General features: G+C 45.2%; 1 protein-coding gene across 8 annotated transcripts in view; it reads left to right on the forward strand.

Moving 5' to 3' along the window:
* HMBOX1 (homeobox containing 1) overlaps window positions 1-14,637 on the forward strand; it is a 196,402-nt gene extending 181,765 nt beyond the window's left edge. For all 8 annotated transcript variants that reach the window (XM_030312693.2, XM_032592873.1, XM_032592874.1 and 5 more), the window contains one exon: window positions 709-14,637. In XM_030312693.2, coding sequence (XP_030168553.1) covers window positions 709-846 — 138 coding nt within the window. In that variant the 3' untranslated portion in view covers window positions 847-14,637. The remainder of the gene's footprint in view (window positions 1-708) is intronic.

Here is a 14,637-nt window from a genome sequence, read left to right on the forward strand (position 1 = left end):
CATCTTCTGGTGCCTGACAAACGTCCTGCGGTGCCAGTTTCCTTCACAGCTTTGTTGTTTAACACTGAGCTGTGCACGGAGGGAGAGCTTCCCGCTCCCCCTAAATATGACACCTGCCGCTTCCCTGGTGTCTTCCTGCAGGAGAGCACCACACATTTTCACCCATAGCCATTGCTGGCAGTTATACTTTTGTCCTGTTGTAATCGAGAGTTTTTTGGGTCTTTTGTTCTTTTGTGAAAATGCATTTTTATCCATAAGATGTTGGTGTCTGTAGTTTAGTCTAGTTTTCTCAGCTTAGTAGAAAGATACCATGAGCTCTGATAATCTGTACGAGTACTAGTCCAGAATTCAATAGCTCACTAGTATGGCCTTCAGTGACTAGTGCTATGTTTTTTGCAAACCTAGAATGATCAGGTTTGATTATCATCACCAGCAATCTTTCTGATAGAAGGAAAAAATTGTTAGCAAGAAAAAAACATTTTGGTGCTTTTTATTTGTTGAATCATGGAAATGTCAACTGGAAGTCTGGACCTATTTCCATTCAGTGTCTACTTAAATACATTTCACCTCTACTCTGTCACGAGCCCCTCACCCACTGTGTCCTCCCACGAATGTTCTGCCTCCCCTTGCCCTCAGCATGCCTTTCTGTGAGTTGGAGAATTTTACCAATCCACTAATAACATTTGTTTCTTATTTCTGCATGTCTAGGATGACAGCACTAGCCATAGTGACCACCAAGACCCCATCTCATTAGCTGTGGAAATGGCAGCAGTCAACCACACTATCTTGGCCTTGGCCCGACAAGGAGCCAACGAAATCAAGACAGAGGCCCTGGATGACGACTGATCAGGGAGGGTTGAACATGAGAAGTTAACTTAGTTTAGACGTAGCACCTTAGCAGACTTTCCTCGGTCCTTAACATGTGTTCTTACAGTATAACTTGCAGTTTCTTGTATGTCAGTTAGCCCTTAGGGTCTTGTTCTGTGAAGATGGCATGGTGCCCTCAGCCTTTGCATATACTCTCTCAGTATTAATTCCCAGTAAATAATAACCAACCAACCAACCAACCAAACTTCCCTCTCCCAGCCCCCGAGGCTAGAAAATCTTGCTGCTCTGTCTTAGCATTCCAAGAAAGTGCTTCCAGGTATTTAGATAGCCCTCAGTTCTCAAATAATAGGCTACGTGTAAAACCTTGGGTACCTTTAGATTCCTGTAACCCTTTTCCTTCCCCAAGACTGATAGGATGCAAGCTGAGGTAGTGTGGCCCAGGATTGACAGACACCATTCGGGGAGTATCTGCAGAGTAAAAGGAACACTAGAATTCCCACTCAGCTTGGGAATAATTGATTTCCAGCTGCAATAAGCCGTGCCTCATAATAGTCACACTGTGGCTAGATTATACTTCTTTGGGTGCTGTGGAAAAATGTGGAATGTCCATGGAAAAACTTGATCTCAGATTTTGGTTGATGTTAACATGCCTGACACAGACATCCTTTCCTCTCACAAGCTGTGTGACTTAGTAGATAAAATACTGCCTTCTGCCTTTGGGACCATGATTCAAACACACAAAAAAACAAAAGTCATTTAAAAAAACAAAACAAAACAAAACAAACCCAGCTTGAGAGCATTGGAAAAAAAACAAAACAAAACAAAAAACATGAGCTGAATGTCTAATGGATGTTAAGTCCAGTTCTCAGAACCACTGTACGTTACACGGCACAGGTATGTGCCTGCCTGCAAAAGTGCTGGAGGTCATCATGGACGCTGCTTTGCCTCCTGTTTGTGTCCCCTTTCCCTGCTACCAAAAAAAAGTCTTTCAAGGATGGAGCTAAGGTCACAAATGAGTGAATGAACTTCCAGTCTTTGTATCCATTAACTGAAGCCCCCTCAATATGAGAGGTTGATAGAGGACTTTATGGTGGGATTATGCTGACTGACTATCACAATTGCAAATACTTTCCTAAAAAGGAGCAGAAAAAAGCAGGGGACAATTGCCACTTGCGTGGTGTGTCTTCAAGATACAACGTGATGTGACTGCTTTGGTGTTCTCTTTACTCTGTCCTTGTAGAGGTGTGAAAAGCTATATTGCTACAGGCAATTTATTTAATAATTGGAAGCCATATTGATAATGGATGTGGTAATATTTGTAAAGTTTAATCTACTTTAAGCGGCAGTAACTAATGGAATTTTTTTCCTTGATCACATATGTAGCACTTTTGTTACTTTTTAAAGATATTTATATTTGATAAATCTTTTTTTCATTTTGAGAACTCAAAATACCAAACAGTGAACTTGCGTTATAAAGTCACCCTGTGATCACCTTGTCATCTAGTAGCAAAATGATGAACTATTCATGCATCAAAGAAAATTACATCTGCTGGCCTTGTATGAAAATGATCTCTTGGCATCCCGATTAAATGACATACTGTCACTGTGGGGAAGAGGAAACAGCCTTCAATGTAGCGGCGTAGGGTGCGTCTGAGGGAGGCATGACTGCTGTGTATTTTCTGCCTCGTTCCATCTCCTTTCTACGCACAGTGGAGCCTTGTTTAAAGGGGGATTTGGGGCTGGCTGTTAACTGTCTTTTCGTCCATTATCTAAGAACAATTTCTAAGATGGAAGGAAGGCGCCATTTCCTTACCTCTTCACCTCCATGCCCCCACCAGATGTATTCAACCTAAAACCATTGAGAAGAGAGTGAGACTGACCTTCTTTGTTTTTCCCTTTCTCATTAGTAGATATTAAATACCCACCAGTTTTTAGCTGGTCTGACTCCACTTAAGGCATATGCTGACAAGGTCTTCTCCCTGTCTGTTCATCCTGCCTACGCCAGTGTGCGGAAGCCTTTAGAGGGCATGAAAATGCCACCTTATATGGGTCTGTGACTTTAAAGAGCTACGGGCAGGGACTGGACCTGCTCTAGTCTGTGGATTTCAGGCAGAAAATGTATATACTTCTTCCAGCTTCCAAGAATTGGAGTAAAATGGGGTAGTCTTTTCTGTTTTACTGTATTACTTGAACCAACAGATTCAAGAGTAGCATTTGTTATTCTCAGGAATGATCCCCCTGCTCATTTTCTTTCTTGGTGTGTTGAGTTTTTTTTCAATTAGGAGATTATGTTATCTTTCTTTCCTTTTATATTACTTAGGAAAAAAAATGTAACATATTGTATCTTCCCATTCCGGTGAAATTTTGTCTGCTTATTCTCAGTTGAATCAGAAAGAAAAGAGAGGAAAATATACTGTCTGACAAGCCACATCCATGATTTATTGTAAGGAGATTATTATAATTGATAGCTTCTTTATGATGGGATTGCTAGTATCATTTGTTCTCGCTGGTCTTTTTAAAGAAACAGACTCAAACTGTTAAGACAGCTGCAGTTTCTAAAGAAATACAGTGATTGCCAGAGAAGAGCTAAAAGGTTTCATTGTTTTAAGGCCTTAAGGAAGGAGAAAAGCTTCAGAGAAAAAAGGGGAGTCAGTATCCATGAAAGCAGTAGCGGGCCCTATCTGGCAACCTGGAAAAAGTAAGAGCACATGTCTACCAATGCAGGATAGCCTCATATTGGGTTCAGGAAGAAGGAATCTTTCATCCAGAATTCTTCTTTTAATTGAAGAAGACTGCTGGCCTGCTCTTAAGACCCGCTGCCTTACATATAACTTTTGCTTTTTCACCGAGAGCAAAAATACAGTTCTTTGGGGCCTAGATTTAAATCTGCCATTGTTTTTTTGTTTTTGTTTTTGTTTTGTTTTTGTCCCTGGGTTCAATTCTGCTGTCTTGTCCAGTCTACCTTAGTTCTCATAATGGCACACAGAGTTGTCACTGTCTTAATTTGTAGTATCTTTGGATGGTGAATTTTTTTCTTAAAAAACCCTAAATTCCTGTCTTACTGAAGGGAAAAGAGCCAGACTCAAAAAAAAAAAAGAAAAAAGAAAAAAGAAAAAAAAAATCCCATTATGTACTTTTGGGTTGATCTACCCCTCTTTTCTTACTCCATCCTGTACATCCCTCAGGCCCCAGAGGACTGTTTCAGGACTGCTCTTCCCTAGTGAAGAAGACTAAATAAAAGGGTGGGGTGGAAACCTTATCAGCAGTTCTTATAGGAACTTGTCTGTTATTTTTTGAAAGACACTTTCATTGAATTACTATAGTCACATGGGTAAACTTCCTACTCTTCTTACAACACAGCCTTACAAAGGGACCTTTTAAAGATGGACCATCTGAATGAGATTTCTGATTTGCTGTTGATAACCCTAATGTGGGGTGAAGGCCAGGGAGGGCAATACAGTAACACTCTTAGCTGAGACCTTCTGGTGTCAGTCAGTACCAAATAGACACTTTGGTTTATTTCAGCAAAGCTTGTAATTGTTGAGTACCCCTTAGGGCATTTCTTCACAGTCTCAGTCCTTTAAGTGGTTGAAAAGTGCGGTTACCTTCCACCTACCTATGGGATCTGTACAGTTCCCACACACTGTCTTTGGGTGGGCGGCCCCTCCCCCCACATTCTCCTGTTCCTTCACAGGAAGAAAGTTCCTGGAACAGGAAGACCTCAGTAGAGGTGACCACCTAAAAAGATACGGGTGAGGAAGCAGCTGCTCATCAACAGTGAAGTATGCAAATCCAGTACTGTGGTTCCTGGTAGATTTTCGATGGCACGCAGTCCAGTAACCGACAGTACCGCTGTTGGGGCCAGATATCCACATATATTTTTACCTCAAAGGGGACAACTCATGAAGAGCTCGCTCATACACTCATTTCAGTTCTTTACAAACTTCCCTCCTGGACTCTAGCCATCAAGCACCAAGTGTAAATAGACTTATTTCATCAGGAATCTCCAGTCACATTCTCTCCCTCTGTGAACAGCTCCCCTTCCATTTGCCTCTGGGCTCCAATACTAAGGGCCTCATCTTGAGCAGACATCTTTGCTGGGATTTTTATCTTCCACAGAAGGCAGAGCATGTGGGTGTGGTCCATCTCTTCACACAAACACTCCTTTCTGTCTTGCAGGCCATCTTTGTGACCAGCTACATATTCCACTGACCAGCTACATTATCTCTGCCCATAACAGTGGAAATAATCCCTTTTTCACACACAGTCCTACCCATCCTAAAAATGTGAACTTCAAGTCCTTACTCTCTTGGTCCTAAGAAGGGTTTGGGTAGAAGCAGTCTTCCCATGTAACTTGTAGCTCTGCCTTTTAAAATTGCTTTTTGTCTTTTTTTGTTCAGAGAACAACCGGAGTATTTTTCCCCAATAAGTCTCAACAGATTCTTAGGCAATAATTTTTCTTGTTATTGATGATCTTGTGCTCAGTAGCACTCTACACTGAATAGTCCTGACCCTTCACGTTGTGCGTTGGTTTTCTGTGTTAATCTCTGTCCGTGATTTAAATCTTAGGTCAGAGTGGTGATAGATTTTGTCATTTTGTTGTTGTGATTATTAGTAATGTTTTACTACTGTATTCACTGGGGCTGCATTGAGACCAGCCAAATCCATTTATAGCTTTACTGAGCCGGTTTTGTTTGTCAAGATTTCCCAAGTGAAAGTTGGGCGCACTGACCAGCTGCTGGCTGACAGCGTCTTTCTGGAGCATAGGGATGGGGTGGGGGATGCACTGGGGAAGGGGTGGGAATTACACATTTAAAACATTCCTTTTTGTGTGCTCTCTAAATAGCAAGGATGTTTACTCAGGATTCGGGTATCAGTTGTCGGCCATGTTGAATTTGGCTAACTGAGCTGCCTGCCCGAAAACCTTCTTCCTGTTTCTTAATTTCCAGACTAATTTACATTACTTCAGTAATACCTAAGTTTTCCAGTTTGAAGGTATTGTACCATAATGAGAACACAAGGTTTTCCCAGGGAGGCAACTATGAATGGCCACGTTATCTTGTAAGGATTTCCCTAGTGGTAGCGTATTGTCACAGTAGAGGCCCTTTCTTTTTCAGTACCGCGCTCTCCTTCTTCATATGCTCTTCTCTTCAAAAGATGACTATCACCTAAGAGGAAAAGCTTTCTTTACCCCTCTAAGGAGAACTACCATACTGAGATGGTGGGAAAGACTTTTTAAATACATCGACCCCACAAGTTCCTTTTCCAGTCACAGAAACTCCTCTTATAAACAGGTTATGTTCAGAAAGGCTGTTCTTCAGTCTCTTTACTTATAAGCTAAAAGTGATAAGCGACTGCTTTTGTCATCTTAAAGGACCAACGGTTGACTCACCTATCTCTGAAGTGCAACTCTGTTCCTATCTATGGACATTCGAAAGCTGGAAGTCTTGGTGGAGATGAAAAGTAGCAGCAAAGAGAACGCTAACGATGTGAGAAATCCAGTTTCCTATAACATTAGTTTTCTTTTGTAATTAAAAGGGGAGTACGTAGGGTGGAGAAGGGAGGGGAAATCTGCTTGCACCAAAAGATCTTGAACCCCGTGCTTATCGTCACCCAGGGACCTTGAGGGTGTAGTAGATGCTGTGGGTAACCAGTGTGCAGAACCCTGGACTTCTGTTTTATCACGCTTCATAGGACGCTTGGGGCCAAGCATTGCGCAGAACTAAATCTAACTGATTCAAGTCAAGTCTAACTTCTGGCCATCAGCCACCCATGTTCCATGCCCGTTATCTTGTTAGCCCGAGCAGCGCCCTGACAGCAAACAGGGATGCATCTGCAGGAGGCTCTGCCTTTCAGTCCTGACACCTTTTTTGCTTGACAAGTTTGGGAATTGATTTGCCCATCTGGATGGCATGACTGTGCCTTCCATGGGTGTCTGAGCCCCAAAGTGCAGTGGTGTGGGGCAGCTGTTGAGTGTGCCCGGTCACTATGACTGCCACACGCTGACCTGAGCAGGGCGTGTGTGCCCGGCTCAGACATCTTGGGATGCCGCTCCCTTAACTCCATTTTCATTTTCTCTTTTAATGAAAGTGGCTCTATACAGCCATAATTAACTCTCAAATTCACATTGGTGTGCTGTGATCAAATGAAGGTTTGCCTGAATCCTTTCAAATTGTAACCATGGTAATTGGGGGGTGGCACAGAATGAATATATAAAAATATAACGACAATTGTTCTGAATGACTGAGTGTCCTCCTGACATGTAATTAGCTGTTTTAGCAAGATGTAGATTGGCATGGTCATAATTAAAAGGATTTCTGTCCTTTATGTGATTGGATATGGCAGATCTCCCATTCCCTGTTCCCTTTTAGCACTGATGCTCCCAAGAACATTTGGAACAGCAGCTCAGTAAACTAAAATAATGACATGGTGCTCGTGTCCTCTCCCTTTAGTGAAAGAGAAGGATTTGGAGTTATTTCAACTTCAAAATGGAAGCCTTCGCTGTTGCTCCCCACTTGACTTCTATATCATTTAAACCTCTGTCTCACATCCAGTTTTGACTAGCTCCACCTTTGGCAGAAACTTTAGTCAGAACCCCAAACTGAGTCAGTCCCTGACAAGCCCTTCATGACTGCCCCACTTGCTGGCCAGCTAAGCACATCGTGTGGCCTCACTTGAGGACATTTACTGTCTAACAAACTTCCTGGGATTTTGATTTTCTCCTTGGTTACTTGATATTTCCATTGTCACCATTAGAAAGTATCAAATGGGGATGTACACGTGAGTTAAATAGCGTTTTCCTCACTGAATCATAGGATCTTTGACAGACATGATACAAACAGATGTAAACACGTGAGCTTTTAACAACTGTGTGGCATAAATGGAGTCCTGATACTTACAGTGTCCTGAAGTTAATGTATATGCATGAGTGTCACCCAGATTTCCCCACATCGCTCTTACAGGGCAAAACCAGGTTCCTTATGTCAGCAGCCTTTTGTTATCCTGAGTTTTCCCCATTGCTCTGCTGAGTCAGTGGGATTGTCTCCCCAGCCCACCCAGGTGCATGTTTTCTCTCCCTTTCACTTTGCTTGCTTTCTCTTCATCACCTTGTCCCTCTGAGCATCGTGTGGTCTTGACACCTTACACCGCCTGCCCAGGATGTCTGCTGTTCTCCCGCCGAGGCCTCCCACTGGAGGGGAGCTGCTGTGTCGCCAGCTAGCTTTTCTCTAAAATATGCTTTGGTTTTTTCCATCACTTGCAGAAGTCTTCATTCAGTTCTATGATCAAGTGAGCCTCCACACAAATACCAGCACCCAGCATAGTGCCAAGCAGCTTCTCACAAGCTGCTTCGTTTCTGTGGGGCTCCTAGCTGTGCCCGTGAGCCTGGGCCACGAGCGCCTTCTTCCTTCAAGCCTGGACACTCCGGGATTGCTTAGTAACCACTGAGAAAATGCCACTCTTGCTTTTGTTCATATTTTGCTGCTTACCCTCATACAAACCTTTTCCCCCGTCTCCACATATCAGAAGGGATCCTAACCAAGTGCTAGTTATACTTCATTTTGATGAAAATGCTGAGGCAGGCTGCTTCTCTATAACTGTTCTCTCCCCGTCCACAAACAGAATTTGGGGAAAGGTTCTGCCTTGAGGTCTTTTATTCTTGTTCTCCTCAAAAATACCTCCAAAGTGTGTAGTCATTGGGCCAGATCAGGAAAAATGCCATTAAAAGTTCTTACACGGTGCTTCTCTTCCTATAGGATCTAAAAGTGACTTTCAGCCCCACCCCCACGCGCCTACTTTCAAGATACATGTGCTAGTGTGGAGACTTCCCTGTGGGGTCCTATCAGTCTTCTGACAGTTGGAATGATTGTGGATTTATGGTCCCAAAGAGCAGAGTACCCCATCCCTTATTTTCCCAGCTGCTGAAAGATCACCATCTCCATTACAGTTGAGAAGCTGTTTTAAGATTAGAAATTCTGAGAACTCACTGGAGTATGATACCGATTGCTGAGACAGGCATTCAAACAGCCAGCACAACGTTCTGATTATCTGCTTATATTCAAACAAAATAGAATTATCACTGCAGTTAAACCCTAACACAATCTGCTATTTTCGGGATCAAAGTATTAGATGTGCCGCTTAAGGAATGGTGCTACTAAAAAAGAACTGGAGTTGGCAAGACATTTCCCTCCCCAGTTGTTTCCACAGGCCATTTTGGTGATTCCAAAAACCCTACACCTTATAATGCCATTACCACCAGCAGCCCCCACTAAAAAGAAAAAAGAAAGCCAACTCACCCAAATCCCTGAAAGCATGGGTAGTACTTGCCCATGAAATAGTATTTTTTTTTTTTTTGGAAGAAAACACCAGAAGTTACTCTTACAAGAGACCAGAGTAAAGAAAGATGTCATTCTAAATCATAATGCAACAAGAGACAAACGTTCAGACCTCCTGAGCATTCAGAGCTCATGATAATAGCAGCTGACATTTATTGAGCATGTACTATGCGCCAGGCACTGTGCTGAGTGTTCTTACTGTCTTGTTTATTCTTGAAGATTCGCAGACCTTACACTGAGCAGCATCACTTTAATGGAGTCGAGGAAAATCTCCAGTTGCTTCTTTCACGTTAGTAGATGTTATTTGGAGAACAGGTTGCAGGGTCTGCCTGGCATTGCTCTGAGTGAAATCAATGCACTTATTTTGTTCTCTCACAAGACAATGCTGGATAATCCCACTAGCACACTGTCACATTGCTATCCTCTGTCTGTGCACTTCATTCCCCCTGACACTGAACTAGTGTTACTTTGATGATCTAGACATTAGAGCATCCCTTCCCCTTGGCCTTTCTCCGTGGTTAGTGATAGTGACAGAAATATGCAGTGAACTCAGTGAGGCTCAGCAACAGTGTTGTGAAACCTGTTTCAACACATCCTGTCTCTAGAAGGCAAATGTGAGGTCCTGCCTTTTGGGGCAGGAGGATAGAACAGAATGGCTGTCTCAATCTGCGTTTTGAGGAGAAGTAGAATTTACTAGCACTCCTTGGGTGTAGTTGCAGTTAGTTGAGGCAGAGAGTGCACTTCCCGTTTTCCCTCTGTTTAGCTCTTCGAGCATTTTCTTAGTGCCTCTTACTGTTAGGCATCCTGCTTCTGCACAGAAGTGTTTAGATAAGCCGTTCCAGCTCGTTCTGTCCCATCATAGACATGAGAGACAGTGGGGCTGAGCCAGTACTTTTGGAGATTCGGGGATTCTGGTATTAGTGTCTGCCCCACATGGAGACAGGTCCAGATTTGGGACCTAATGAACCACAGTCCAGCAAAGGGGCCAGCTGCCTAGAGATTCAGGTGGCAGCTCAGTGACCATTTTCAGGGGCCCGGGCTCCAAGCTGACCGGAGGACTGAACTAAATTCCATGTTTCTCTCCCCCTCGCTTCTCCAGCTCTTTTCCTCTGAAGTAAGTTGTTTCCCAGGGGCTGTCACTCTCTTCTCATCCACTCCATCACGTCCTAGGCATCCTTGGAGCCCAAGAGAGTGGAAACCACCCCAGGAGGAAGGCCCCAGTTGGAGTGGCCCTGTGAGCAGATCTACCAGGTTGACTATTTGAGTTTGGTGGCTCTGTAATAGGTACTTTGTTCCATTAGCTGGCTAATGGGATTTTTCATTATCCCCCCCGCCCCACACCAAAAAAACCCACCCTAATGTGAAGGGAACAAGGTATGTGTGCCTTCTGTTTAGCTGTTGGTCCAGATTTGGCATCTCTGGTGGCAGTTGGGTGCCTCTGAAATTTTGGAATGGAGACATTAACTCCATGCTTGGAAAGAGCACGTGACTCTTACCAACCAGTATGGGTGGCAGGATGAGTCACAAGATTTGTGTTGCCTTTATAACTTTTCCAGCCTTCCCATCACTTCCAGGTCAAGTTGAAGTCTCCGTCTTGTTTTCTGGCTTCCTTTAAGCCCAGAAACCGCTCCCCTTTTGTTGCTTTACTGGAACTAAGAGCCCAGCGTAAACTTATGAGGGTCATTTTTCCACTTCATCATTCACTGAAGCTATTAAACTGGAACAAAACGACATTAGTGCTATATTAATGTAAACAGCAGCCACTCTAGTGATATTACATTGAACTCTTTTGTTTTTATGCCAGATTCATGGGTGGGGGCAGGCAGCACATACATTAGTAGAGTGGATGGAACAGAGGTGAGGGCTCAGCTGTGGGCTCCTTTCAAGAGCATTATTGTTAGTGATTTGCCTTGAAAACCACATTTCAATATGTTAAAGTCAGTGAGCCCCTTAATCCTGCATCTCTGAAAATGGGCACCACAAAACCAAAGTTCTTTGGGGGCAGGGGGAGTTCTCCCTTCAAGCGTCGGCATCTCTGGCAAGGCTTTTCTTCGTTGCTCACGGTTTCGCCGGAACACTTCTCTCGAAAGGGCCTCTTCTAGTAGTTTTTCTCACACGGGAAATAGCAAGCAAGCCTGTGCAGTCCTGTAGCCCTGAGTTCTGGAGCAGACCGTCTATACACCCGCTCTGCCCCGATCCGTTGCTCTGGTCTGCAGAAACAGGGAAGAGCAGAGCTGCTGCTGGGCCCAGCCCCGGTGTTTTCAATCTTCACCAGGCTGCAAGGTGGGACATTGACCCTGCCAGATGAGACCAAGAACATCATAGTGCCTCCCCTGGAAGAGCCCACAGCCTTCTCTGATTCCCCATGGGCTCCCCTCCCTCCCTTCCACGGCCCATAGTCACCAGTAGGTATGCAGTACCTTCCAAGGATACATTTCTAGTTCTGTTTTTTAAGTGCCTAAGCAAGTTACAGACCTCTGGAACCTGCCGGAGAGTCGGCCTCTGCCCTGCCCCCTCCTCTTCCCCTCCCTACACTTAGCCCTCAGGGGCAGGTGCAGACAGCTGCCCTCTGCAGGGCCCCCAGCATTTCTGCTGGCAGAACAACTACAAGGGCAAGCTCGTGGGCAGGGCGGCATTGGCACTGCCCCGTCAGGCTGGCTCCGTCACTCTGTCCTGCGCTGCTTTTTAAGGTGTCTCTGTCAATGGGGTTACGGTCTCGGTTCGTAGAGAATGTTAAGGAGCCTGCTTAGCAAAATCTACAGCTGTCGAGTGGGGAGATCGGGGAGAGCAAGACCGCCTCAGCGCAGAATTCGGTCTGTCTTTGTCCGCAGCTGGAAAGTGCATCCAGACCCAAGAGGGCAAAGAGTCAGATAATCATGGTTTAAAACACAATGATTCATTTGCCATCATTAATCACTGGAACCCTGGCTGCCTCTTCTTGTCTCTCCCTAGATTTGAGGGATCAGGGTGTCTGCTCACAAGGGCTCAGAAAGGCCATCGTCGCTGGGGGTGAAGCAAGATCACAAGTGTGTCTTTGAAAATGAGTGTGAGATTATCTGTTTGCTTCTTTTTTAAAGTAATTTAAGTCTGACCTAAATTTGGGGCCTTTATTATGTGGTGGGTGTACGACGGATTATTTTGTGACTGCACTCTGTTCACATCACGGCACTAAGCAGCGCTCAGATGATTTGTTGGTGCATTAGAACGTTTTGCAAAACGGACAAATCCATACCAGGCACTTATTTCATTAATGATCCAGCGTTTTTGTTCAGACAATGTCATAACCCAAATGGTGGGCATTCACATTTAACAGGTATGGGCAAATTACCAGAGGAATTCTTTGGATTGGAGAGAGAAGGGAGGCGGGTTGATGAAAGTGGTCAGACGGGAGAATATGAATCCGTGGTGGTAATGGAAGGGAGGCTTCTCTGGAGCGCGTCACCCCAACCCAGATCGGGCAGTGCGCTGTTGCTCTGTTCTCCAGTTGCTCGTGGTTTACGGGTTCTACGAGTGCTTGTCTGTTGTACCACTGAGCGTGCGCGGGAGCACTGCAGAGCAGGGGACAGCCGTGCAGCGAGCGGCACCACAGCCCCCCTTTCTTCTCAGTTACCTGGACCCGAACACCCCGGCGCACAGAGTGCGGGGACTGTTTCCTGTTGCGGAACCGTGTGCAGCTGTGTCTCCCTGTTCGCTGCGGGGGTGGGAACTAGTGGCGCAGGTTGGAAAGTGGGAAAAGTGAGGTTGACCGTCGTAATCCGATCAGATACCTGGACCAGATGCCTTGGACTGCCTGAAGTCTTTAGCGTCCACAAATACTCGAGTATCTGCGACGGGCTGTGTGGGGTCCCTGCCAGATGGCTTTGGGGCAGAGTGCCCTTCCCTGCCTTGGCCGTCGTGTTCTTAGTCTTTGTGTTCCCTTTGGCGTCTCCTGGTCTCTGTCCCCCATCCTGTGCACATGTGTCCCTGAGGGGAGTCGCACCTGTGTCTGAGTCTGCTGTAAGGTGTTCAGTCTACCTCAAGGGGTCATCATGGTCAATCTGTCCCATAGCAATCCTTCTGACATCGCCACACACACTGGAATGTATATCTGCCCCTGGCCCTGGCCCTGCCTTCCCTGTCAGTAACCTCCTGACCCCATCTTTCCTATAATCACCACAAACTCCTAGTGCAAATTGGATGCTGCTTTAAATGTGAAAACAATTGTTCAAAGCTATAAACCTGAATGAAAGCTAAAGCTGAATTTATAAGCCTTGTTGCATATGAGCCAAAAGTGCAAAAAGCTCTATATAATGAACTAACCTGCCACTCGTATAAATATAAATATATATAAATATATTAAAATCAGACTGTTCTACAAAATTGTGTATTTGTATTTTTGTGTACGTACAATTTTCTGCTAAGCAGAAGGAGGATGTAGTATAGGATGCTGTGAGAAGAGATTTGGTTTAATCCTATTTCTTTGTTACTTATTTTTGTTAACATCAGATGCCTGTCTTTGTCTTCTCTGTGTATGACACTGTTTGGAAAGCTGCAGTATCTCTCTTCCTTAGGTCCAGAGTCCGTTAGAGAATGAAATCTGGGGTTTAGAGAGTTGTCAGGTCACCAGACACGGACAAGCAGAGACACAGCTTGGCCGTCTACGCCCAGGAGCTGTTCGTGGTTCTGAGGCAGCAGCGAGGCAGGGCACAGCCTCTGGGAAGCAGCATCCCACTTCTAGAAGGCAAGTTCCAAAACACAAGATTGTAACAGGTCTCTCTCAACAGAAGACTCTCCACCGGGCCCATCAGGAGGGATGCAGGCCTCTCTGAATGGAGGAACGGGACCTCTTATTTCTGGGCCAGAAGTTTGCCCAGAAGGTAGCAGGGGGCTCTGCCTGGCTGTAGTGCCAGCTCACTAGCCGTCCCTGGGCTCTGTGTCCCTCTTCTGAGTAGTCGCTGCCTTTTTCTCAGATCAGGTTACCAAAATGCCTCCCCTCTGCTGAGCTGCTGGCGCTTCATCACCCAGACCTCCAGCCCCAGTTCCCTGGAGCATCTCAGAACCCACTTTCCCGGTGCTAACACACAAGAGGGGGTAAAGTGGCTGCCAGTAATGGCCAGAAACCAACTATCTGGGAGGCCAGGCTGGAAGACAAGCTCCGCGCACCCAGGGCAGTCGGCCCAATCCACTGGGAAGGCTTCCGGCAGCCCTGGGCCCGGGCCCCGCCCCCCACCCACCTCTCAGCCCCACGCAGTCCCTCGTGGCCTGAACCTTCTCTAGGGAGAGCGATACTGCACCTTCACCTGTGGGACTCATATTTATAACAATGTGTAATGACTGTAGCAAAAGCCCTTGTTTCTAGATGTAAATGGTCAAAGAAACAAGTGCTCTATTGTATTGATTAAAATAGTTCAAATGAGTCCTGTATCATTGTATCTCCTATTCTGGATTAGTGCCTTTTGGACAGTAGACTGTTCTGTAATTAAAATGTAGTATACTG

Source organism: Lynx canadensis, chromosome B1 (genome assembly GCF_007474595.2).
Source record: "Lynx canadensis isolate LIC74 chromosome B1, mLynCan4.pri.v2, whole genome shotgun sequence".
Lineage (NCBI taxonomy): Eukaryota > Metazoa > Chordata > Mammalia > Carnivora > Felidae > Lynx > Lynx canadensis.